At 36.5% G+C, this 24,212-nt stretch overlaps 3 protein-coding genes across 9 annotated transcripts; 1 reads left to right on the forward strand and 2 right to left on the reverse strand.

The window, feature by feature from the left end:
* Positions 1-1,297: 1,297 nt before the first annotated feature.
* Positions 1,298-4,444, reverse strand: LOC121806167 (SNF1-related protein kinase regulatory subunit beta-3-like). Of its 3 annotated transcripts, none has more exons than XM_042206118.1 (3): positions 4,321-4,444; positions 1,910-1,958; positions 1,298-1,837 (listed from the first exon to the last, which is right to left on the reverse strand). In XM_042206118.1, the coding sequence occupies exons 2-3, from the start codon at positions 1,934-1,936 to the stop codon at positions 1,526-1,528; spliced, it is 339 nt and encodes a 112-aa protein (XP_042062052.1). In that variant the 5' UTR covers positions 1,937-1,958; positions 4,321-4,444; the 3' UTR covers positions 1,298-1,525. The 3 variants fall into 3 exon arrangements, with proteins under 3 accessions (XP_042062052.1, XP_042062060.1, XP_042062045.1); XM_042206126.1 differs by having other exon boundaries at positions 1,910-2,115; positions 4,321-4,438; XM_042206111.1 differs by lacking the exon at positions 4,321-4,444 and adding an exon at positions 2,062-2,080.
* Positions 4,445-12,015: 7,571 nt separating this feature from the next.
* Positions 12,016-17,873, reverse strand: LOC121806187 (ruBisCO large subunit-binding protein subunit alpha-like). 5 transcript variants are annotated; one of them, XR_006051649.1, is made up of 10 exons: positions 17,715-17,873; positions 17,462-17,636; positions 17,179-17,300; positions 16,893-17,100; positions 16,760-16,827; positions 16,314-16,620; positions 15,776-16,227; positions 15,150-15,699; positions 14,535-15,032; positions 12,016-14,377 (listed from the first exon to the last, which is right to left on the reverse strand). XR_006051649.1 is itself a non-coding variant. In XM_042206150.1 (8 exons), exons 1-8 carry the CDS (start codon positions 17,769-17,771, stop codon positions 15,391-15,393), a joined length of 1,776 nt encoding a protein of 591 aa, XP_042062084.1. In that variant the 5' UTR covers positions 17,772-17,873; the 3' UTR covers positions 15,108-15,390. The 5 variants fall into 5 exon arrangements, 1 of the variants encoding a protein (XP_042062084.1); XR_006051648.1 differs by having other exon boundaries at positions 14,535-15,027; positions 16,314-16,612; positions 16,674-16,827; XR_006051647.1 differs by having other exon boundaries at positions 12,016-14,285; positions 16,314-16,612; positions 16,674-16,827.
* A 618-nt stretch (positions 17,874-18,491) lies between these two features.
* LOC121792983 (ABC transporter G family member 28-like) lies at positions 18,492-23,016 on the forward strand. The gene is made up of 14 exons (XM_042191152.1): positions 18,492-18,781; positions 18,852-18,928; positions 19,002-19,283; positions 19,372-19,435; positions 19,511-19,657; positions 19,730-19,764; positions 19,852-19,925; positions 20,016-20,863; positions 20,945-21,241; positions 21,303-21,794; positions 21,874-22,022; positions 22,105-22,394; positions 22,483-22,613; positions 22,686-23,016. Exons 1-14 carry the CDS (start codon positions 18,522-18,524, stop codon positions 22,840-22,842), a joined length of 3,303 nt encoding a protein of 1,100 aa, XP_042047086.1. The 5' UTR covers positions 18,492-18,521; the 3' UTR covers positions 22,843-23,016.
* The last annotated feature ends 1,196 nt before the right edge of the window (positions 23,017-24,212 follow it).

Here is a 24,212-nt window from a genome sequence, read left to right on the forward strand (position 1 = left end):
AATTAATGAAAATAACATTGTAAAGAGCTGTCAATTTAAGACCATGTTTATCGATGGGGAGTGGTCGACCTCCACATCATTTAGGAATTAAAAATAATGAAACCCCCGGTCTCTCTCCCTTTTCGACCACGGTCCCTTTGAGGGCAACCACAGACCACCTGGTCTTCCTCACCATTTATTACATCAGGTGCCAAATGGCACAATTTCATTGGTTGATAAATATTTTATTTTAAATTAAAATATATTTTATATATTATGTCCAAAAATTATACCAAATTTTATAATTTTTCATCCTCTACAAATAGAGACCACATTTGCTATAGTTTTGGATAAAAAAATATTATATTTTCTCCTCCCATAATCCTTCTTTGATACAATTTCATAAAGTATTTTTTTTAGCTTTCTTTGCAAGTTTTGCCCTAATGTATTTTAAATTTCGTATTTTAATTATTGTAGTTTATATTTTTTTTTGTTATTTTTATAATTTATAATTTGTTATTTATTGTGTTTTTATATAAATTTTATTGTGCAATAATAAATATTTTATATGTTAATATTATTATTGCAAAATAATATAAAAATAATTATATATTGGTGTGGTTGGGTGATCATTGATAAACCATAAAAAAAATGTGTGGTTGGATTGAATGAATATTAATGATGTAGAGGAGATAGAAATTAATTAAATATTGAAAAAGTGGATGCTAGATTGGATTGAGTGGTTGTTGATAAACATCGTATAATTATTAGGGCAGGTTGAGCAAGATTGAAGTCAATGAATGTACGGCAAATACGGTCCGTACATTGGTGGTTATATCATAAAATAGGTGAACCATATCTTTCTTTCACTTCTGATAATTCAAAGAGAAATCTTTTATAGTTTTTTTTTTTAGAAATCTTTTATAGTTGTGGCACAGTCCTTGCATCGTTTTAGTTTGTTTTTTGTGAATAGAAAATATCATTTGTTTGTTGATGTGATTTGAATTCAAAAGCATGTCATAAATATAATAGATAAAGATGAAGGTACGATTTTTATTACCCGTACATTAATTTGTTTGGTGAATTACTTCTCAATGTCAAAACAACGTGATTTCCATTAAATTTTCTATTCTCTTTAAATATTCGTGACAACATAGTACGGTCGATGACGTTGATATGTAGATTAGATTCATAGTATGGCATTTCTTTTTGAAATAAATATATTGATTGAATATATATTGTTAATTTGTTGTCACACCCGATTATAATTAGGTCCAATTGAATGCATCTGAGTCTGACCCAATTCTAACTATTTAGATACTACAATAAATTCTATACTTCACATTCACTAGTAATATCTAAATAACAAAGAAATTTTCACCACAGCAAACCTGATGAAACAGAAATTTCAATGCTAAAAAAATAATGTTTGGCCAGCCAACTCCTACTGCTGCTCAAATTAGGACACAAACAAAAGAAAGGCCAAAGAAGTAGATGAGGTTCTTGATCATGAAAATCGCCTGCTCCCGCTGCTTCTTCTCCATCTTCATCTTCTCGGAACAGGTTTGTAGAGCACAACAGTGACAAATTTCGCACGAAAACGATGAGTGACCCCCAGTGCGACTACTGTGCGAGGAGGTTCTCGATTCTCTAGGTAAAGATGATTTAGCGTAACATTCTGCGGTGATGGGAGGGGTGCACAGGGATCACTCGTTGTCGGTTGATTCAGTAATGTATGCTGCAGATGGGGAGGTAGCGATGGTGGTTCTCGCCCCTCTTCTTCATTTCCAGGGTAGGCATTGTTATAACTTGCTTCGGGAGAGTTGGGGACGTCAAATCCAACTACACTCACTCGATCCTGCAAAGCAGTGTAATTTTAAGGCGAGTTGGTAGAACACACGCACAATTGGAACATGATTTCTCGACTTACTTGGTCTTCACCATATTGGTGGTTCATTGTTGCTGTGGAAAAAAGGAGCCTGAAAAGTAGATGTCAAATTTCATTTGTCAGCAGTTATGAAATTGTTCAGCTGCAATAATAATGGAGAGTTCTGCAATCATCAAATGTTGCACTATGGACACATTATTTTGTGATTTTGCCGAATTGAGCACCACTTCCAGAATGTGTGTTAAGATCTGATGAGAGAGTTTTTGGGTGAGTTCACCATGATGCCCAGAAGATTGGACATGAATGTAATAAAACTTAATCAATGAGACATAAATTAGCTAAGTAAAAATTTACTTCAAAATCTAAGTCTAATAGCCAGAATATGCCAACATATATATAACAGAGAATTCAACAAAAACTGGCATGCCTTTTAGCTATATCATGAGTTACAGCAGTGGCTATCATATCCACCATACAGGTTGAAAGTCATTTTTAGTGGACAGAAAAAGTAAGTCGTAGAAGTGGAAAGAACATCCTAAGAAAATATAAAGTTGAGCTCCAAATAAATGTTGGTTTAAGAGAATTTGATATAATAGAAAATATATGTTGAGCTCCAAACTGGTAAGGCATAATAGCTCTATCCCATTTCTAGATATGACAGAATACATAATTACATATTAAAATCAATGTTGGTGTAAGAGAATATAATAACCCTTCAGGTGTAACCATGTAAGATATGTATTTAACTATGTCCAGCACAAATAATTTGAAAATCCAAACAGGACCCCAACCGTTGTTACCCATAACTTTTTAGGAAAAGAAACCCCACAGACCATTCACTATATTCTTATGAGTTCACGTGTAGACCTTAACATGACAAAAGACATTCACACTTGTCAGAATCTCATTGAAGTAATTCTCTTCCATTTAGTTATCACTTCGCAGTTTGAGTTTCTGAGAGCTGCAAAAGTAGAGAACTAAGGAATTCATTTCCAGCAAACTAACTATGGACCTCAGCCCTAGGTGTAGTAGGAAGGTTAGGCGAGGCGGTCGCAACAGCATAAGTACAAATTTCTACACTAGCTCATTATCCATGAGTAAGCAGAAGAACAAGTAGGAGGCTTTAACTTCATTTGTAGTGAACCTACAATTCTACAGAGCAGGTAAAAAATTTAAACTGATTTAAATCATTCGGTTTCCCTACAATGCACATACACTGTCCTACAGACAATAATGCTGTTAGGAAGTAATATTCATACTCATACAAGAAGAATGACAATGCACATAAACTATTTAAAAACGAACAAAATCACAAACTATGGTTCATTTGTTAAGATCTAATTACTGAGAATGCTGCTTTTGTGAACAGGTATTCATACTCATGATAACGTTCGTATGTTGCAAGATTGATCCATGGTAATACATCCAAGACATACTTATTCAACTGGATTTGCCTTGAATGCAGAACCCCAAGAATAAAAAATCCTCTCTTGTGATTGTCTCCAAACTAGACATCTCAACTGACACAAGACTAATAGAACACAACACATTTAATTAGCGAACATTAACTGAAGATTGCTGCAAAAACAAACCAGTATCACACCTTCATGTTCATCAACTATCTAGCATAACTCTAGGCACTAGATTCTTACTAACAGTGAAAGCATTGGCAGACCACTGCCTAAATTTATCTAGTGGGAGTATTGATTTGAAACCCTGAAACGAAAAACGAATCTAAAGGTATCATCGACACATCTTATTTTATACTCATACAGATCAGTAGAGTACTAAATTTTCAAATCTCTTCCACTTGTTGCAGACAACTGGAAGAAACAACACCAAGCTCAGACAAGCAAATGCAACAGGGAAAATTTAAAATTTTAATCCGCCCCAAAAATTCAAGCCAGAAAATTGCTTGACATAAATACGAAATTTGACCAGTACAGAAAACAAACCTAATTGAATTTAGCTCCGTTTGAAAATCCTACCCTTGAAGCCTCAATGCAGAAACCGTAAAACTCAACCTTCATATAAAATTCCAAAACCCAACTGAATAACAAAATAGAAAATCCATTATCATGCAATATAAAAGAAATGCCCCTCACATAATTCGAGAAATTAGACCCGTCCGGTTAAGAGGAATTCCGATAAATCACGAATCACGAAGTTGATAAAACAAGCAAGATACAAATTTGATGAAAATTTTTAGAATTCAATTTAGTCCCCCAATTCAGTACAACGAAAGCAGTGAAATTTCATCACGAACTTCAACATCATCAAATTTTATTTTATATTGCCCGAATAATGGTACAGGTAATTAAGTGGCACAGAATAATAAAAAACCTAATTATTCATGAAAAATTACGAAATGAGGGAACGAGAAAAAGATGATACACACAACTTTTTTATTCATTTCTGAATTCAATAAAAGAGAAGGTGAAGAAGATTATCACCTAGTAGAATCCGGTAATAGATTCTCAAATAATCATGTCTCTCAGCGTGTCGTCTCTATTCTCTGCGTGCTTGTTTGCGAGAGAGATACAAGAAGAGAGAAGAGTGCAGAGATTTCCATTTTCGTATCATCGGAAAAAAAATATATATAATGGGCCTAGTGGGCTTTAATACTTGTAATATTGGGCAATATACCCATATTAGACCCACATTAATGTGATTGGCCCAAATTAATTAACTACTACTCCATATGCGATTAGCATTAAATTTTCTACCTTAAAAATTTATCATTTTAAACACTACCTTAAATTTTCTATAAATAGCAATTTAAGTTTTTTTTTTCTTTTTTTCTTTTTCTAAGTACTAGTAACTTTAACCTAATGAGCTGAATATTTTAAAAGAAATATGTCCCATTGGGCAGCGCGAAGTGGATTAGCCTTAATTATAATAATCAATCTCTAAGATAAGTGGATTAAGGAATATTAACGGTACATCTTTTAATGTCTAAAGTTGGTCGAGCCTAATATATTATAAATTAAAATTTCGAAATGGTTTATGACCTCCGAAATCCAATAATAATTGTCTCCTACACCTTTTGTTGTAGTACCATGTTTGTTTCTTGTATTATTTCAAGGTGGCTTTACTCATACTATCAGGTGATCCATTCCCTATATTACTAACACTTTATATTAAAATGTGCATTTAAATATCCCCGAATTAAGGCCGATATCATTTAAAGGGAATATGGTATAAGCCACACAAATTTTTTGCGTATAAAATTTGTGTGGTATTCAATATATAGTACTTTTATTGATTGTGATTGGACTTTTGGTTGTGTTTAAAGTGGCGTCCATCATCATTTTAGAGCGGAATTGGAAATATTTTATATTTGTACTTGAATATTATGATTTTAATATTGACTTCAATTTTCCTTTCGAATTATTGAAGTCACGTTGGATTAGAGAACGAAATTATAAATTTATAAGCCACGTGATTAGGTTTCAAGCACGGAATTTGTTAGAGAATGAAAAATATGTGTAGTGTTAAAATAAAATAGTAAACTAATTTCATGATGAGAATTGTGTTTCAAACTGATAATTGATACGCCGAAAAGTTACTTATTATGTAGCCGCTATTTGATAATTGTGAAATCAAATCAAATCAAAAGAAAAAGTAGAGCCATGAAATGAAATCAGATTTATCTTACAACAGTTAAATTTGTTAAATGGACCGAAAAAAGAAGAATCGATTCAATGACACATTAACCATCGTCTTTCTCGATATTAATTAGTATTAGAACTGTAAATATATTTATGCTTTGGTGAAATTAAACAAAAAAAAAACACTAAATTAAATCGCCAGTTTTCAATAAATTTTACATTTTGAGTGAAGGGTTACTTGCTATAAGAAGGCGCGATTTAATTAGGTATAGAAGGTTCTTTTTTCAAATAACATTTTGTATAGACTATAGAGTTAGAGAACAAGTTATAGCTAGAAAGTAATTAAAAAAAAGGTTATGAATAACAAGAGCAGCATGACAGCAAAAAAAAAAATCATCCATTGGTCTAACCTCACATCAACCCAAACAACAAAATCTCGTAAAACAAAGAAAGAGAAATAAGTAAAGAGTGATGCTAATCAACCACACAAGAATATATTACTCCTTATGTCCCAACAAGGGTGATACGTAATGAAACGTTTTTCTTTTTGGGTTATCTCATAAAAAATAAAATGTTTCTTAAAATGGAAATAACATTGTCTCTTTTTTTTTCTTCTATCTTACTTTACTCTCTTTTCAATAGCTTACAAAACAAGACTACATAAAATCTCGTGCCGCAACCGAATGTTTCATATTTAATGGGAAGCATGTGCGGACCCACATGTAAATAGGGGAGGGCTTTAGCCCCTAATGAATCCAATTTTTAAATTTTTGTCTATTGTAAAATTTTAAAATTTATTCATATTTTGAACATATTGGTATATAAAAATCCCTAATAATATTTTAAATTACATGAAAATTTATTTTTATATAAAATTATGAAAATTTAGCCCCTACTCATATTTACTTCTGCGTCCACCCCTGATGGGAAGGAGGGAGTAAATAAAGTGATGCTGATGATAGGCGATATATTTGTAAATAATGTGACGATGATGTAATAAAACTGGGAATCAACATCACCAACATGTCATCATTCATGCCACATAGGAAATAAGCAATTTTTAGGCGCAACAAATTTACGTGACCAAATTTTATACAACCAAAAACTAGTTTATTTGAAAAAAAAATAAGTTTATTTATGCATTTAATTAAAATATATGAATGCATATATAGTACATGGAAAGTGCGTAATATTGTGATCATATATTTATGATTTGTGTATAATTTTTTTACTTTTTTGAAATCATAAATGTAAATAGTGCATACTACTTTAATTCAAATTTTAAAAACTATAGAAAGAAAATTCAAATATAAAATTAAAAAATGAGGTTAAAGGCTCATAAGTCTTTTTAACTTGTCCACTTACTACATTTATTATTTTAATATATAATTAATACATCAAATTATTAATATAACCTTGATTGTACAAAATTTGATTGTTTATCATCACTCTTTTACGCGTCTTTTATCCATTAATAATGGTGCTAAAAAAACCACAATAAATAAATTTCGATTCATGTCTGCTGCTTAGTTTTCTATATTGCCAAATACTCGGTACATCTATAATAAAAATAGTGTGATTATTCTCAAATCCCTAATGTCACGTATTGATTAGGAACTTAGTATTTAAACAAAGACAATTATATAGTAAATCCCGGCGGACGTCCGCCATTAGGCGTAAACCCGGTGGAAGCGGACGTCGCTTGCGGACACCGGAGTTCCCCGGCTTTCCGACGACGTCCGCCATTGCGGTGCCACGACGAACGTCCTGATTTTTAATTTTAATTTAAAAAAAGACTCTATATATACGGCTCGTTGAACTTCATTTCATTCGCACCACTTGTTTTAACGAGCTTCTCTCTCTATACGTTTCTTTTATATCCAAAATGGCTAGTGGTAGTAGTAGTGGTGCGGGTGGTAGTGGTGCGGGTGCTGATGACTTACGCCGGCGAATTAAAGAAGAGGTGCGGGCCGTTACGTCTAGGGGGATAAATCGTCTGATACAAGCGGCCTTGAAGCAGCAGCCGGCGGTACCTCGACCCATCCATCGTCGAGCTATAGTACCTCGGGACCAAATCGCTGCACACCGTCGGTTGTATGATGACTACTTCGCTCCGGAGCCGCGGTTTGGGGAGAACATGTTCCGGCGACGTTTTAGGATGCGTAGTCCGCTATTTCTGCGTATCGTTGGCGCTTTAGAGTGTCGATACGAGTATTTCAGGATGGGGGATGCGGTTGGTAAACTCGGCCACACGCCATACAGAAGTGGCAGGAGGTGTTTTTGGGAAGTCTGTCGGGATGTCCGCCGGGACATCCGTCCCATTGTGGATGTTCTTATAATGTGTATTTTCATAAATACCGTGTTCACACACCTTAACGTGGTATTCCAAAGCAACAGTATTATTTCATAGTATAAGAGTAATAACAAAAATGAATTTATCAGATAACCAAATGCTTACATCTCAACAGCAAACTCTAAAATATCCAACTGTGTGCAACAAATTTTGTTTTTGAACTTACTCATCAAAAGTCCATGAATTGATTGATCAACAAAATATTTCAACACCTTTTCTGCAGCAAATGATGAAACTTAAACAGCAATATTCATGCGTATATAGAGTCGTCCGATCAAATATATGAATTGAATCTTCGTACATAAATATCAAAAGCTTCCAAAAGAAATTCTGAAATAATTAAATAAATTATAAAAAAGTTAACTTCAAAGCCCAAATTCGATATTTCACACAAACTTAAAATTTAGTCGCAACTATCTTAAAATAGTTCCTCATTTACTTTCGTGATGCTCGAACCCCCCAACTTATAAGTAATTGGGTATATTTTATGTCAGACATTGAATTATTGTTTCATTTTCTGCAAAATAGGTGTGCGTGTGCATATGTTGTTTGCATTAGTATAACAATTGTTTTTTAAATTGATCTCTTTAAGGTTGTACCGATTGAAACATAGTGTACAAGAATGATAGTACTATTCTTTTACATGTACGTAACTTTCATCTATTACTCATCCAAACTTGATTGAGTATATTAATATGGTGATAACTGTGGTTCAATCACGAATTGAAATGTAATGATAGTTGTTGTAAGTTCATGGATCATGTATAGATTAAGATACGGAAATAAATAAAGTAACAGATTCAGTTGATACAAACGAGTGTCTGTATATTTATTTTGCCTGATTAATAAATATATATATACTGGATATATAAAATGTATAACTATTTATAAATACACAAAAGATCAATAAATAATGACTTTCCTGTAGCTTATTCGGGGGATTTTATTTTTAGAAGATCTATTGTTTGTGTTTGGACATTAATTTTTATAAAAATTTCCAGACCACAATATTTTGGATTTCATGTCCATATTTACCAATAGATTACATGTCAGATTTCAGTGGCACTTTTTATTTTTCGTCCCTTTATATTTATCTCTAGATTTAAATGTCGGGTTTCACCGACTTCTCTCTTTCCTCCTTATTTTATATATGTGGGTGAATTTTTTTTTGGAGAAAATTATACTTAGTCGAAGTGAATTAAGTTTCTTCCTTCAAATAAAGTGAATAAGTAATAAGCTAAATTATTTGTTTCATAATTGATCGAAAAAAGTAAAGTGAAAGGGGTGCATTGCTCTTTGCCCTAGGAAATGGAAATTAGAAGTCTGAAAAGGCCACGTCAGATTGTACGGAAATGGACCTCTTCAGGTGGTTGCTTTGTTGTGGAGAATCTAATCCACCTAGCTATGATATTTAATGTTATTATTTCAAATTATTTCCCATTCAGATATTTTTTTTGCAATACTTTTATTATTATTATTATTATTATTGTTATTGTTGTTGTTATGGATTAATGGAATAGCAATTATGAACTGCGGATGAAGGATAATTAAGTACTACTAGTGTAATATTATCCCATATTCCTTATTTTTGCTTCAACGAGTGTAATATTATCACATATTATAGTGAAGAAGATTAATCAGAGTAATAAAATTATTTTTATATAAAAAGGATGGAAAATTAATTAAGGAATTTACAAAAATGAACCCTAACACTAAAAGCTATGAATAATTGGAGTGGGCATGTTATATAAATAATTGAGGTTTTCGCTCTTATTGAAGTATTTGAGTGGATCATATCATAGTTTAGCCTTAGAATAGTATAATAATTAAACTCGTTCTTCATGTAAAATAGTACTCCTAGTAACGACATCATTATCTACTTATATCGTAACGACAACATTATCTAATTGAGGTTATACAAATAATTGAGGTTTTCGCTCTAATTGCATATTTTTCTTTATCTACTTATATCGTAACGACATCATTATCTAAACTGCGTCAAGAATACATCATAAACTAATATCACACCTTTTGCTCGTAATTTGTTGAAAGTAAATTATCTTAAAGTAATGGGAAAACTAATCAATGCTTAGTATTAATTTTCTTAGATTTCAAGAATCGCATATAATTTTTGTCAGTTACAGATTCACCAGAAATTATATCATTATATTAAAATCATTAAAAATGGAGTTAAATGCATTAAAAATGTAATGAAATGAGACTGAAATGCAATTGCATTACGCCAAAATTACTACTTCTACAATTAAATTAAATGAGATTAAGAGAGATAGAGACTGAAATTCAATTTCAAGTTTTTCAACTAAAGTACATATATGGGAATGCTTTTTTCCTTTACTTTATTAAAATAATGCAGTCCTAGTCCAATCCCCACCACCTCCAAAATGATTTTTTAGTATATATCATTACACCTAATAATTCAATTAGTATTTTTCAATAAGTCAACATAAGATTGAATTCTTGATCATTTAGAATATTTATGTAGTAGTACTAGTTTTTTCTATAATCAATCAATTGGTAAGATGTTTTATTTTCAACCAATTCGGAGGTTCGAATAAAAATTAGTTGTCGAACGTCCCCTGATTTTTAATCTTTTTGCTAGAAAAATGTGATAAAGTCACACATAAGACATTCGAGAAACTATCAAATATTATTAACATTAAATGATTCTAAAACCATGAGTTACGTTTTTCATATTTCATGTATTTTCTTATGAACTTTAATCTCTAGCACTAATAACCCGAGCTTTGATTTCTCATAGTTTATTTCCTTCTATAATGATATGTAACACTACAGAAAAATGCTAGAAACTTTTTACGCTTAGACTACTTGTGTGATGGCAGTGTTCTATATTCATCTAGTTGTCACGTACATATAATTTATTTCCTGTATTTTGGTAAATTAACCAGATATAGTGTATAGTAAATATAGCATTGTACGTAAATACACACAACTAACATTGGAAAAAAAATGGATTACAAGGTGGAACATATTTTATAAGAAAACTCTAACCTGTTTTATTTGACTAATGCAGTTTAACTACTAAATTCAACCTTTTTCTTTCATTATATCTTTTTTTTAAAAGAAAAAAGAAATAGCTGTTATGGTGGAATGATAATATTATGGAGGTCCACAACATGGATGAAAATGAATCATGGTATCTAATGTCTGTACTAGGGTGAGCCCCTTACAAATCATGAAAGATTAGGGTTTTTAGAAACTGGTGAATGGTGATTTAATTAAACCTTTTCCATTGACATACAATATCTATTAAGCTATAGTTACATCTACAACCATTTTGCTTCAATCGTTCAGCTCCATTGCTAAAAAAATGACTAAAGACAGTTTTAATATAATTAAAGACCTAATTTATGTTTATAAATATTTCACCAACACTTTAAAAAACATCTTCATAGTTAGCGTCCCAACTAAAATTAGGAAATGCAAATGGAAGCGTCATAAAAAAAGAGTAAAAGATTAATATGATATCTCATCGACTTAGAGATGCTTTCTAATTTTGCATCCTAATTTGTTTTTCAACTCAAATAATTGCATTTCTATTTTTGTGTCTTTAGAAAGTTTTTTGTATTGTCGAGTGGCACGCGACGAACGGAGACGGTTGTGGATGCCCTAACCTGAATATGTGAGAGCGTGCCCCTATATACGCTCTCATGTATCTCTATCTATGTGTATAAATATCATAACCATCCAACAACACCTTCACCACACTCTAAGTTTCTTCTCTTTCCCCTCCTCTTCTCTATCTCTCTCTCTCTCTCTCACACAAACACACATATTCCTGACTTGTATAGAAATATTGTTGAAGTTCATGTATGTGTATGCCTGAGAAATCTGCAATTGATAGTATATACTATCCCATTTTAGTGGGATTTTGTGATATTCTCTAGCTAATTTCCCTTCCGTATACATGGTAGATTTTGATTGATTGTTGATTTGAGCGTCGTCTTCTATACTTTTAACTGCTGTATGAGCTGGAGAATCCAATGCCCTTGCTGCTTTCATTTTCTTGATTTCTGTTTTTCCCTTGTTTTTATTGCAGGAAATAAAAATTGAAAATAGGGTTAATGTTTTTAGTTTTGTTATCTCGTGTTGAGATAGATGAGATTCTTGTTTGCTACTGCCATCCTCAATTTTTTATTTAAGGCCTCTCTCTCTCTCTCTCTCTCTTTCGATTACTAATGAATTTGAGTTTCTTCACTCTCTCTCTCTTTCTCTTCACAGACACAGTATATACTTTTACTCTATTTGTAGGAGCGTGGATCTGTGGATGCATACAAATGAGTCGTTGTTTTCTGGTGCAGCATCATCAAGATTCACAAGACAAAGGGTTATTAGTGATCTCTTTCTCTCTCTACTCCATGAGAATCTTGATGATGCTGCATCGGCAATAAATGACTTTTGCCGGCAAAAGGCGCAGAAAACCCTTTGTTCATCAACCTTGCTACTTTTGCTTCTTTTTTTATATTTTCTCTGCTTTAATTCCTTATTTTTATTCATTATTACTATTGTTTCTGTCAGAATCCGACACAAGTGACTACTGATGGAAGTATAATTCAGTTTGCAGGTGTAATAGATCTGAGATATTTTATCTTGTTTTTTTTATAACAAAAAAAAGGGGTTTTCCTAATTAATTAACAACTAATTTAAAGACTAATTTCCTTGTTTGCTTGTCTTGTTTCAGTGTTAATTTGAAAATTTGTAAACATATATGCTTTCATTATTTTATACTACTGCTAGGATTCATCTTTTTTCTAGTTTCAAATGTTTGTTTGAAAATAGCAATTGGGAAACAAATTAGGCCTAACTAGTTGGTCTTGTTAATTTACTTAATTAGTTTTAAACTTTTAATAATGCTATGATTTGACATCGTGAGTTATCGATAACAAGTAGTAGTATGAGCAAACAAATCCTCTTCTAAATAGAATTTTGATCACGATGACAATATGATGATAAAATTCTGAGTGATTTCATAAAATTATGGGTTTATTAGGGTTGGAAAAAGGTATGCAAAATTTGGGTCATTCATCCTCGTCTAATCATATAGTACATCATCACTTACTCAATTTCTTCATCACTGCATCGTCTCGTCCTAATCAATTCGATTCGTAGACGATTCCCTCCAATATATATATACATCTCTATATATGTTAATTACGTCTTGATATGTATAGTAATTAACTTTTCTTTTCCCAAGATTTTAGATGTCAAACAACTTACTACCGCTCCGGTAGTTTCTGTCACTGTTTTTTGCTTTATGTGGGATAGTAATGCAGTATAGTTTTTGTCATTTAGATTTGAAGTTCACACACACATGTACAGAAAGAGAGAGAGACGTATATATGTATGTGTGTTTTAAGAACAAAAAGTGAAGAGATTCTTTGGAATTTGCTTAAGCAGCTGAATGGTCCATGATGGTGATGTCTCAGAACTTGTCTTCACATAGCTAGCCACGAGATCAACGAGACTTGATAACATAACACCTTTAGCTTTCATTAATAATATTACTAGTACTCCTAGTTTCTTATTTTTTTCAAGTTATTTAAAAAAAAAAAACTTCTATGTAATGCAGCAAACTACTATTTTGAACTCAAATATTAATTTGAAATGAAATAAAAAGTATGAAATTAAACAATATATGCGAGGATAATGAGATCCACTTATAGTAGTAGTATTTGGGAGAAATTTTGAGTGAAATAAGAAAACTTGCCCCTTTCAAAGATGATAATATCTTGTTGATCACCATTTACAAATTACAACCAAATGAACGTGACCTAGTTAGTATTTACAGTAGTTAAAGTTGAGGTCGAAGAAAGGTAGTAGTACAAGATATTAACCCCACAAGATATGTGAAATTATTAGTGCCAACTAGCCTTCTGAAACCTATTAATGGAAAATACGAAGTTGGTCCCTTCTGGTAATAACTGCACACTAACACTACACTCATTTTACTCACCAAGCTTTTGATTTACCACTGCACTGTGTCGCTCGCAGAGGTTAAGAAAAGGTGTGGTCCAATGCCAACGTCCAAGTTAAGGCGTTGGCATCCCGCATCCACATTCTGTCTTACGAATGGATCGGATCTGGATCAGATCAGCACTTTATTATACCATGTACCATATAACTCAGAGGTTCAATATATCTTTTCTAAATGGATCATTGGGTGTCTAACTCCCAACTGTGAAAGAAAATATGCAAGTTCATTGAATCTATATTTACTCACTTTACATGCCATTGTTTCCTTTTTTTTCCTCAAAATAATGTAAAAGCACAATTGGCTTTGTACTATCATTATAGAAAAGGGAAATTCCACTTCATGTCATCAATTATTCATATCTGAGCCAGCTCCACAAACATGGGGGCACAGTAGAGAATCCAACAGAGAGGTTCATGTCTCATGTCTCCATGAAGGCCTTTCCTGTATGTTAAAAGTTAGCATTAATTAAGCTCATGATCAGACATGTAACCATCACCTGGGAATCCTCCATGGCAAGATAGTGTTACAAGCACCTATAAAGAAGTTTTTTGGCAATTCATTAAGCATTTCAAGGATATGTGTTAACAGTATGGTAAAAGCTTACCAAATCAAAAGGCCTAATGCTAACTACCTATATAGTTCAACTTCAGCCATACCAGTAAACCATGCTAATGATGCAATAAACTATACCTTCATCGCAGGGCCCCTTGGTGAGCGACAACAGGATGATACGCATCGACTAGCCCCAGTCATCGACACTGCTGGCATGACTTGTACCACACTAATCCCAAAGGGACCACAGATTCTGCTTTACCTGTCTGCAATGGTCCATACATAGGTGTACCGATTCCATTTCATAGTGGATGGCCCCAAATGTTCTTGCCACCATCATAGGTCATGTCAACGGGCCAAGCCTTTGCCGCAGAACCATCATCGTTCAAAAGTTCCAACCTTTCCTCTGAATAAGCTGAAACATTCTCAAAGAATTAGCAGCACACTGATTCCTGTACTCCTCATTAAGAGCAGTAATTGTGTTCTTCAATGGGGTCATAAAGCTGCTCTCCCACCCCCTTCCGTCTCCCTGTTGTGCTATGCTTTGGCATCTTGAGCTGACACCCCGACAAGAGGGGACACGAACTTCTCCAGAGCGTTTTCCCACCTTATAACCTCGAATACTCTTTGGCTGATCTGTAGAAAATAGCATTGCTTTAGGAACAGCACCAGAAAGTTATTGAAATGTCCCAAGATACAAGCTAGGAAAAGTTTTAAAGGAAACATATATATATATATAGAAAGAGAGATCACCCGTATCAGTGTTTGAATACACTCCAATTATTCGTTTACACCTAGTGAGTTTCAAATTCTTGAATCGAACACAAACAAAATTACAAATACATGACTGAAGAGTGGAAGATTTAGGGCAGGGCCCTCGATCATAAGCTCTAAATGAATGGCAAAATTGTTTCTATGTCGGGCAATAACAACAATTCTTGGATTCTCTCTCTCTAAACTAGAACGATGCAGTTTTATGTGAAATCTCACTATTCTACACTGAATAACTGCCGACAGGGGCGTCAGAAGCAGAACCAGCTGGTGCAGGGAATGCCCTCGGCTTGGGTTTGTCTACCACAATGGCTTGCGTGGTGAGCACCATCCAGGCAACAGAGGCTGCGTTCTGCAATGCGCACCTCGCCATCTTAGCTGGGTCGATCACTCCGGCTTCCAGCAAGTTCTCGAAGGTATCTGTCATCGCATTGTACCCGAACTCCCACTCCGTGGACCTCACCTTCTCCACGATCACCTCTCCCTCGACCCCCGCATTCTGCGCTATCAGCGATGCTGGTGCTATCAGCGCCTGCACCCACAAAACAACCAAAACCATGATTAGCAATGCTCAACGATCATGGTTTCAGCAGATAATCATCTCTCACCTTCTGGATGATGTCAGCACCAAGGCGCTTGTCTGCATCCTCAAGCGTGTCCTTGATGGTGGGGACGTGCCCCGATAGATGGACCAATGCAGCTCCACCGCCAGGGACAATCCCTTCCTCAATGGCTGCGAAAGTTGCGTTCTTGGCATCCTCTATCCGCAGTTTCCGATCCTCAAGCTCCGTTTCAGTTGATGCTCCCACTTTTATTACAGCAACACCGCCCGACAGCTTAGCCATTCTCTCAGCTAGTTTCTCTGTGTCGTACACAGAATCAGTCTCGCTCAACTCCTTCTTGAGCTGAGCGATCCTCGCCTGCAGCTCATCCTTCGATGCAGCATCCGCGATCACTGTCGTTGAATCTTTGCTGATTGTGATCTTTCTTGCAGTTCCCAACTGATCCACATCAGTCTTCTCCACAAATAGCCCCAAATCAGTCGCTTGATACTCAGCTCCTGAACAAATATTGCCAAACAAACATAAACAACATGTCAAATGCAAAACCAAGATGGAATAGCTCAACAAGAACCCCTCTTTTTACCACTCATAATGGCAATATCCTGAAGAAGGGCTTTCCTTCTCTCTCCAAAACCAGGCGCCTTGATTGCTGCCACGTTCACGATGCCACGGAGCTTGTTCACGACGAGGGTGGCCAGAGCCTCCCCTGTGACATCTTCTGCAATGATGAGCAAAGGTGCTCTCAACTGCGGTGTCTTCTCCAGCAGAGGGATGATGTCCTTGATCGAGGAGATCTTCTGGTCCGTAATCAGCACTTTCGCATTCTCAAACTCCACCAGCAGCTTCTCAGGGTTGGTGACAAATTGGGGGGAGATGTATCCTCTGTCAATCTGCAATTATATCAAACTTAAGCCAATCTAAATCCAGATTGTTAGGAACAAACCTGAACTCAAACATTCCTTCTTCGACATCCACTGTGGTCTCGAAGGAGGAAGATGACTCGATGGACAAGACACCATCAGGTCCAACCTTGTCAACTGCATCGGCGATCATGGTCCCTATGCTCTCGTCGTTGCCAGAAGAAATTGCAGCAACAGCTGCAGTTTTATACAAACAGTTAGTAGGCGTGCAGATAAGGAAGCTAATGAAGGAATGAGCCTACCTTTGATGTCATCCCTGCCCTTGATAGGCCTAGCTCGATTCTCAAGCTCACCAATCAAACCCTGCACAGCTTTATCAATGCCCCTCTTCAGCAACACCGGGTTGGCACCGGAGGTGACACTGAGAAGACCGAGTTTGATGATCTCTCGAGCGAGAATCGAGGCTGTGGTGGTGCCATCTCCAGCAGAATCATTCGTCTTGCTAGCAACCTGCACATCACAATTCAAAAACCAAAATTCAGATATGAAACAACACCACCACCACCACCACCAATTTTATGTGCATACCTCTCTGATCAATGCAGCACCTGCATTTTCCATGGGATCAGGCAACTCTATGGCCCTCGCGATAGTCACCCCATCATTCACAACTTTTACGCTACCAAATTCATCTAAAACAACATTCCGCCCTGCAAATTAGGTCACACAGCATTAGGGATTAAGCCACAGAGCTACACTCCTATAATCAAATTGAAATCTGAAAACTCGTATGAAAACTAGATTACACTGAATTAGCAAAATTAGGTAAAGAATTAGCAAGAGAGTAAGAAGAATTAGTGAAGGAAATGACCTCTGGGGCCGAGGGTGAGGCCGACGGCGTCGGCGAGTTTATCAATGCCGGCCTGCATGGAAGACCTGGATTTCTGGTCGAAAGCAATATCCTTAGCATTAGCTCTCACCACAAACCGGTGTTTCTGCTTCGGCCCCTGCCGCAATTGGCTTGCTCTACCGTTCTTCAATCTCCACTGGAAAAGAAAAACAACCGCTTATTAGAAAACGAGAACCGATAAAGGGACAAGGATTGTGGTGGTGGAGGAATGTACGGCTTTAGAAGGAGAAGGAAGGATGGAAGCGGAAGAGATAGCGTTGGCGGAAGCCATTTTTGCGAGAATTGAAGAAGAAGATGGTGTTTTTGCGGGTGCGGATAAGACAATGCCGTATGACTATGAGGTTAACTTTCTAGAAGATTTATCATTGCTTCGAGAAACTTTCCCACTTTGGAAACTAATGTCTAATGGTGACCCAAAAATGCGAAAATCTAACATTATAACTAAACTAATCAATCGATTCAACTTTTTTTAGAATTCGATTCAGTTCGATTTTATTTTCTAAGAAAATTATCTTTTTTAATTGGTTTGTATGTATAAAAAATTGAAAACTTAATTCGGTTTTTTTTTTCTACTCAACTTTTTGTTGTTTGGTTTTCTCCGATTTTATTTGACTGTGAATTTAAATTTTAATTTTGAATATGGCTCGGTGCCAAAAATATTCCACTCTCTCCTTAATAATTGAGGTTTAACCAACCAATTAAAAAGAGCAATACAGTAGAATTTTTTTTTAAAAAAAATCCTAAAAGATTAGTTTTTCTATTAATTCGGGCACTGGTTTACTAAATATTACAACAGTAGATATATATTTATTAGAAATTGTTTTGAATAGACTCCAATGAATAAAATGATTAATGAGGAATAGTAGAAAGAAAATGCGGGAAAATTGAAAGTCAAACCAGCGGTCCACACTGTTCAACCTCCCCGCCATTTCTTCCCTTCCTCTCTTTCTCTGTCTAGAGAAAACAGAAACCATGGAAGAAGACGATTTTCTTCAATCGCAGAACAAATCAGAATGTAACGATGCTCCAAATGAGAATACGCTCGTCGGCGATAGCACTCTCGCTAATCCTTGTCCTCGGCGATCAGATCACATGGCGGCTGACCCTGGCACAACCCCTAGACTCCGTCGACGCCGACGCTGCGAGCCCCATCGCCTCAGCCGCAGATAACCCAGCGGCTGTACAATTCCTCACGCAGGCCATGTACAAGCGCTTCAACAATTTCTCCGCCTTCTTCGGCCCCGACGTCAAGAAGCATCTCCGCTTCTGCATCCGAGATATGTAATTAATCAAACATCTCAAAATCAATATCTACATATATAAGCACTTTGATTTGATTTGGTAATTGCAGGGATGCAGAGTGGGATAAGGCCTTTAATTTCTCCAAGAACACCAAATTTTTGGCGGACTGCATTAGAAAGGACAGAGGCACGTAGGATTGAGTTGTAAGATTATTTTAGTTGCAGAGAATGTTCTAATTTAATGGGGCCGCGCGGTGCAGAGGCTATGCAGCGGATGTGCACGGCGGCTGAGATGAAGTTCTACGGGCAGAGTCTGTTGGGAGGCGGGGGCGGAGGGCTGAAGGGCAGTTATTATCTGAGGCCTAACAAGAACTGCAACCTGACGATGTGGCCGGCAGGTTGCGAGCCCGGATGGTCGTGCAATATCAGGAAAGAAGACAATATCAACATCAAAAAGGACAAAGAGATACCCTTGAGGATTAATGACTGTCAGCCTTGTTGCCCTGGCTTCTTCTGCCCTCATGGCCTTACTTGCATGATCCGTCAGCTTCTCTTCTCTTCTCTTCTCCTACTTAGTTAGTTAAACATGCGAATTTGGAAATTCTAATTTGTTGTAATTTTTTATTGAAGCCTGCCCGTTGGGAGCTTACTGCCCTCGAGCTCAGCTCAATCAAGTCACCGGCATCTGCGATCCGTAAGTCTTCATATAAATTCAAATTTCATGGTTTTTATATGTGTATATGTATTGAGGGTGAGAGAAATTTGGAAGGTACCGTTATCAACTACCACCAGGACAAGCCAACCACAGCTGTGGCGGCGCTGATATTTGGGCTGATTTTCAAACTGGCTACGAGTTGTTCTGTTCTGGGGGATTCTACTGTCCAACCACCACCATAAGAAACCCCTGCAACAAAGGGTATTTCTCTCTCCCCTGCTTTTTTCCACAACACCATTTCTTCTCCTACTCAACTTGTTCAATGTGTTGCAGATTTTTCTGTAGGTCTGGTTCCACTTCACAGATGCGTAAGTCGTCGTTGTCCAATCTTGCTACATTGTGTGAGTGTGTGTTGTTGGAATGATGAATGAATCTGATCATGTACGAGTTTGTAGGTTGCTATCAGCTCGCAGGCTGTGACCAGCAATCAGAGAATCAAAACATCACGGCTTATGGATTAATCTTCTTCGTACGCTTCTTCTTCTTCTTCTTGTTGGTTGGTTTTATCTTGTAAGAGATAAAAGGATTTGGCTGAGATGTGGTGTTGGTGTTGGTGTAGGTTGGGATCACTATGATCTTGGTCATCATATACAACTGCTCGGGGCATGTCCTGAGCGATCGAGAGAGAAGGCAGGCGAAGTCGAGGGAGGCTGCAGCTAGGAGTGCCAGGGAGACTGTCCAGGCTCGGGAGAGGTGGAAGTCGGCCAAAGATGTTGCACGGAAAGGTGCAGAGCTCACTGCACAGTTGTCAAGGACATTCTCACGGAAGAAGAATGAGGAGCATAAAGGGTCTAAAGCGGGATCAGATGCCGGTGACCACAAAGGGAAGAAGAAAAAAGATGACAACCTCGTGAAGATGCTGCGTGACATCGAGGAGAATCCTGATAGCGAGGAGGGGTTCAACTTGGAGATCGGGGACAAGAATCTGAAGAAGCAGGGGAAGGGGAAGCAGCTGCATACGCGCAGCCAGATCTTCAAGTACGCGTACGGACAGATAGAGAAGGAGAAAGCATTGCAGGAGCAAACCAAGAACATGACATTGTCCGGTGTCATATCTGTGGCTTCTGATATGGAATTCTTGAATAGGCCGCCTATTGAGGTGTTCTTCCAGGACTTGACTCTCACGTTGAAGGGGAAAAAGAAGCATCTCTTGAGGTGTGTGACGGGGAAGCTCGTGCCCGGCCATGTTTCTGCTGTCATGGGCCCGTCCGGTGCTGGGAAGACGACATTCCTCTCAGCCTTGTTGGGAAAAGCAGCTGGGTGCACCATCACCGGCTCTATCCTCATCAACGGGAAGAACGATCCTATGCAATCATACAAAAGAATTATTGGTTATGTTCCTCAAGATGATATAGTTCATGGAAATTTGACAGTGGAGGAGAATCTCTGGTTCAGTGCTAGATGCAGGTATACTTCCCTCAACTTATAAGCTTACTCATGCTTATGTTTATAATGACCTTTGTGTTCTAATCCCAAAAAAGTCTCTAGACTCGCGGCTGATCTTGACAAAGCAGAGAGAGTTCTTATTGTTGAGAGAGTAATCGAGGCCCTGGGGTTGCAGCACATTAGGGATTCCCTAGTTGGAACTGTCGAAAAGAGAGGAATCTCTGGAGGTCAGAGGAAACGAGTGAATGTCGGGCTTGAAATGGTTATGGAGCCTTCACTTTTGATCTTAGACGAGCCTACGTCTGGCCTAGACAGCTCTTCTTCCCTGCTACTCCTCAGAGCCCTACGTCGTGAAGCTCTTGAAGGAGTAAACATATGCATGGTGCTTCACCAACCAAGGTAAGGAGTTTTTATCACTATTTATGAGCTAAGTGTGTCTTTTGACCATTTCTTTCTCTAGTTACACATTATACAAGATGTTCGATGATTTGATACTTCTAGCAAAGGGTGGCTTCACGGTGTATCACGGACCAGTCAAGAAAGTCGAGGATTACTTCTCCAATCTAGGGATTGTTGTCCCTGAAAGAGTGAATCCTCCTGATTACTACATTGACATATTGGAAGGAATAGTGAAACCAAGTGCAAATGCAACTGTCAAATTCAAGGAGCTTCCCCTCAGATGGATGCTTCACAATGGTTATCCTGTACCACCCGACATACTAGATTCTGCAGGGGTGTCGTCTATTTCCAAGGATGGCTCGTCCCATGGAGGACTCACGCCTGCTGGTTCTGCTACCCCGGACCACACTTTGGCTGGAGATGTTTGGCAGGATGTTAAGTTTACAGTAGGCCAGAAGAAAGATTTCTTATGGCTTAATTTCAGCAGGTCCCAAGACTTGTCGAATCGAGACACACCAAACATCTTCATGCAATATAAGTTTTTCTTAGGAAGGTAAGCTTGCATTCATGAATAAAGCAATAGCAATAGAATGTTACCTCTTGATTGCTGATGCATAATACATTTGCCTCAGAGTCGGAAAGCAGCGACTAAGAGAAGCGAGGACGCAAGCTATGGACTATCTGATCCTACTACTGGCAGGGATCTGCCTAGGAACACTTGCTAAAGTGAGCGACGAAACCTTTGGTGCGAATGGATACATGTACACAGTCATTGGAGTTTGTGAGTGATCAAACTAGATACATATGTCTCAGATGAGACAGCATAACTAAACTCATGATGCTTGCCAATGGTTTTGGTGTAGCCCTGCTAACGAAGATCGCTGCTTTGAGATCGTTTTCTCTGGACAAGCTGCATTATTGGAGGGAGAGAAGTGCTGGCATGAGTAGCTTGGCTTATTTCCTAGCTAAGGACTCGGTCGATCACTTCAACACCATGATAAAGCCCGCTGTCTATCTATCCATGTTCTATTTCTTCAACAATCCCAGGTCTACCATTTTCGAAAACTACTTGGTCCTGTTGTGTCTCGTGTACTGCGTTACTGGCATAGCCTACGCTCTTTCCATCTACTACGAGCCTTCTCCAGCCCAACTGGTGCGCGATTCTCTCTATCTCCCTCGAGAGTCTCTTCTTCTTGAGTATTTGAGTCTTGACTACTTCTAGTATTTTTGTAACTTTTCAGTGGTCAGTGTTGCTTCCTGTTGTTCTTACGCTCGTTGCCAACCAAGGCGCGGACTCATTCGCGTCAAAAATAGGAAATTATTGCTACACAAAATGGGCTCTGGAAGCATTCCTGCTTACAAATGCAGAAAGGTATGAGCATGGCATACTCTCTTAGATATGAAAAAAGTATTTAATCAGCAGCCTTTTTTTTTCCTTGTGCAGGTATTCTGGGGTATGGCTTATTCAGAGATGTGGTGCAATCAAACAGAGAGGCTATGACCTCGAAGACTACTACCCGTGCTTGGCCTACCTCATCGCGACCGGTATTATAAGTCGAGGGGTGGCCTTTTTCTGTCTGATCACTTTCCAGAAGAAATAGTTATAGAAGATGTAGCTGGTTTTGATTTTCTTGCAGCAGAGGTAAATGGAGGGCAGGGTTCATAGTTAGGAAAATTTTCAGACAAGCAGTGAGTTATAGTACGATGTTTGTTGTATCATATTGCACAAAATTCTTGCCTCTGGGGATATATATGATATGGCCTACCAATGAGATGTAAATAGACAAGGATAATGATTGATTAAAAACTTGTTACATATAGATGTGAGTGTGGTGAAATTAAATTAGAAGTAGATTATTTAGGAGACAAAAATGACAGATAAATCATTGCTTACTTTGATCTTATAAAAAAATTTAAACTGAAACCCAAATTTTTAATCTAAATGTTCATATACATAATTGAATCGTCCATCTCATATACAGCCCATCAGCATTAAGCAGGTCAACGAACTTTGATACTTTGCCGTAAAAAGGAAAAAGTTTCATTATATGGCACAATAAATGAAAAATACAAAATAAAGCAACAAAAAAGATTTTTTACTAAAAAAAGGGCTGATGAATTTCTGAACATGGTTAGAAAATTTGAAATTTAAATTAAAAATGGCGATTAAGGGTATGTGCTCCAATCTCCATAATTAGGGAGGATGCCAAGTTGTGTATAAATAAATCCTAACAAAATGCTAAGAAGTCACAGTAGTTTTCATTATCAAAAAATTGAATGAGGGAAATTTGAAGATATATTTAGTGAGCAATGCAGAAACACACATTTGAGATTGTTTATTGTAAATGGCATGGACTACAGATTTTCGAAGATATGATTTCACAAGAAATGGAATTTTGCAATGCCAGGTATTCATTTCTTTACTTTTATTATTATTATTATTATTATTATTATTATTATTATTATTGTTATTATAAAGGAAATTTAAATAAATTTGAGATATGATTGTTTCTTGAGCGGTAATCAATAAGTCCATTTTGACCCTAAATGAAGATGGACAATTTCATTTTGATTTATTCAAATATTGTGGATGAAATCTGTTAGTGTTTTATTTTATAAGGTGTAACTCAAGTTATTTTCCACCAAATTTATAGAATATGTAAAAGGATGGTATATATTTCAATGGAAGGTGTATATGCAAAATACAACAAAAATTTTAGGTAAATTTGAATAAAAATTTAATTCAAACGAGAAGCAATCACTGGCACAACTAGAATTAAAAATAAGATTATTTTGGTTGTAGACTTCCATTCATGCTATTATTTCTGAGATTCAGCCACCCCTCCACAATAAAAATTGAAATTAATTAATTATTAAAAGGCTCTTTATATTCTGTTGATGAGTCAAATGAAGTAGCATCTCCTTCAAACCTAAGAAATCCAACTATTTTGATTTGGTTGCATCACTTCAC

Source organism: Salvia splendens, chromosome 1 (assembly GCF_004379255.2).
Source record: "Salvia splendens isolate huo1 chromosome 1, SspV2, whole genome shotgun sequence".
Lineage (NCBI taxonomy): Eukaryota > Viridiplantae > Streptophyta > Magnoliopsida > Lamiales > Lamiaceae > Salvia > Salvia splendens.